General features: G+C 66.3%; 1 protein-coding gene across 1 annotated transcript in view; it reads right to left on the reverse strand.

The window, feature by feature from the left end:
- Positions 1 to 2,618, reverse strand: part of ADGRB1 (adhesion G protein-coupled receptor B1) — a 99,805-nt gene that overhangs the window by 26,155 nt on the left and 71,032 nt on the right. Inside the window, 1 exon segment of the mRNA XM_027773277.1 lies at positions 1,015 to 1,107. Within this exon segment, the coding sequence (XP_027629078.1) occupies positions 1,015 to 1,107 (93 nt within the window).

Here is a 2,618-nt window from a genome sequence, read left to right on the forward strand (position 1 = left end):
CCGACCAGGCCTGCCACCATCAGGTGCCCAAGGTCGCCTGGGCCCCCTACCCTGCTCCCCTGGCCCTGCTCCCCCTGGCCCTGCTCCCCCAGCCCTGCTCCCCCTGGCCCTGCTCCCCCCAACCCGCTCCCATCCCTGGCCCCGCTCCACCCTCGCCCTGCTCCCCCTGCCTTGCCCTCCTTGCCTGGCCTGGCTCCTCTCCTGCTCTCAGCCACGCCCCAGGGTAGTGTGAACCTCAGCTGTACTATGCTCTCCACCAGTACAGACTAGTCCTGTGGCCTCCTCCAGGCAGCCCTCCCTGCCCCAGGCCCCTGAGCTCAGGCCCCACGCTAGGGTGACTGTTCCCACAGCCGAGTGGCCCCCACGTCTTCCAGCCCACCAGGGTCAGGGCCAGTCACAGCAGTTGGTCTGGGAAGGCAGGACACAGACGCAGCTACCTTGGTGGCCGGGGGCCCAGCTCAGGGACATGTGGGAGAGGGTGAGGGTGCCTGCACTCAGAGCCAGGCCCCTGTGCACTCCGGCTTGGCCCATCCTCCCACCTGCCCCGCCTTGCCCCTCGGCTGGGCTCCTAGCCCACAAGACCCAGCGGCCGACCACCTGCCTGCAGGGCCTCAGGCCTGTGCTGCCCAGCTCGGGCTGCAGTGTCCTGCGCTGAGCTCTGTGGGGACGGGGAGCCCGTGTGTGAAGGCCCCACCGCCGCCCACCCTGCTGGGCTTGATCCTCTGTACTCTCCCCTGCAGCCTCCTCTCCTCCAGGTCACCCTGTGGGCCTCCAGCCTTGAGGAGAGGCAGGCCACACACCTGATGCACACAGACCTGCTCGTACAGGCACGCCCACGTCTGGCACAGGTACAGGCACCGCGGCACCGCCTCCCAGGCCCTGGTGTGCGTATGTCCAGCACCTCCGCTCCAGCTGTGCCTCTCCGGGCCTCCCAAGAGGCTGGATTCCTCTTTGTGCAGAAAGCCAGGGAGGCCACGCTGATTCCCCAAGGCCTTGCCCACCTCAGCTTCCCACCTCTGCTCTGCGAGGGCAGACTCCAGGTAGTGCTGCTGCTCTCGGAGGCTGTGCTTGGCACCGCACTGCCCCTCGTCAGCACCTGGCGCTCGCCTGTGGGGTCAGGGACCAGTACCCGCTAGCTTCACCTGTGGGGAAGCTGAGGCAATGGCTGGGGGAGGCCGGTGGGACAGGCACGAGCAGGGGCAGAGTGACCCAGCAAGTAGTTTCAAGCCACCGTGCTAGCCCAAAGGCAACTGTCCACACAGGTCACGGGCCGCTGAGTAAGTGGCTCACGCCTGCTCCGTGGCTACAGCCCCACCTCTGCAGCCATCTGCCCTCACTAGGCCTGACAGCCACTAACTGGAGCCACCTGCTGCCCACTCCCTCATCCCCACTGAGCGGCCTGAGCCCTACAGGATCTGCGTGACAGGGAGGGGGGAGGTGACACCTGGCGAGCAGGAGTCTCAGAGGACTCTAGGTCTCATTAGGAGGACTGGACTGGCCAGATCAAGGGCGAGGGGCTGACAACTCATAGAGAGAGGGCAGAACCAGGCTGGCCTCCTGCGGGATAAGCTCCTTGCCAAGCTCAGAGGCGCCCCAGGGCCTTTGCACACGCCAGGCTCTGCACTTCCCTTGACCTTCACATGCTGGCTCTTCTCTCGGTACACGCGTCACCGCCCCCCAGAGGCCCTCCCGGGACATTCGAACTGAGCCAGCCCCTCGACTCCGCACCATCTCCTCTTGACCCTCGCTGGGGTAGTAGCTGCCCCACCACTGAGGGCTCCTCACTGTCTGCAGCACTCGACCTTCCCACCCTGCTCTTCTCCCGAATCCTCTTCATACTACATCCCCTGAAGACTGAGCCCACCTGGCTTGGGGTCTCTATCCTGTCATGCTGTGATACCACCCGTGGCTCCTGAATGCCCACGGAACCATCCCTGACTGTAGTCACAGACTAAGCCCTGGTCCCGGGATCCCAACGTAAGTCACTCTCCGTGTCCTGACTGCCTCACTCCTGCCCTGAGCCCAGTCACGCCACGCCTGCGCCTGGGCACGCGCTGTGCTGGCCCTGGCCCCCGCCTCGGGACACGCTGGAGGAACATGAGGGCAGCATCCGCCGCCGTCCACGGACTGACTGTTTACTACACGCCGGCTGCGTCTGGCCATAAATACAGTGCCCAGGCAGATGCCACCACAGCTCTAAGACAGGTGGCAGCACCCCCCAGGTGTGACTCAGAGCAGCCACTCTACTGCCCAGCCGTGGCTCATGGTGTAACCGCAGCTGGGGGTCCTGGCCCTTGCACCCCTCATCCCACGCCCTCCAGGATCTTGCTCTGCTCTAGCTCCCAGTGTGCCCGGAGCACCCTGTCTCCCCTGGCATCCTGGGCCCTTGCCTCGACAGTGCCCCCCCGGGCTGTCTGCACCGTGGATGCCTGCAGCCCCCGCCCACTCAGCCTACAGTGTGCCCACCAGATGCGCCTGCCCAGCCCAGCAGGGACGAGGTGGCAGCAGCTGTCCCCTCCGAGCCCAGCATGGCCCACCTCCGCCCTCACTCCTGTTGGCATCCCTCGGGCCCCCAGACCCCACCGCCGTCCTCGCCGTCTGGCTCCCCGAAGTGGCGG

This window comes from Tupaia chinensis, unplaced genomic scaffold, assembly GCF_000334495.1.
Source record: "Tupaia chinensis unplaced genomic scaffold, TupChi_1.0 Scaffold000335_1, whole genome shotgun sequence".
Taxonomy (NCBI): Eukaryota; Metazoa; Chordata; class Mammalia; order Scandentia; family Tupaiidae; genus Tupaia; species Tupaia belangeri.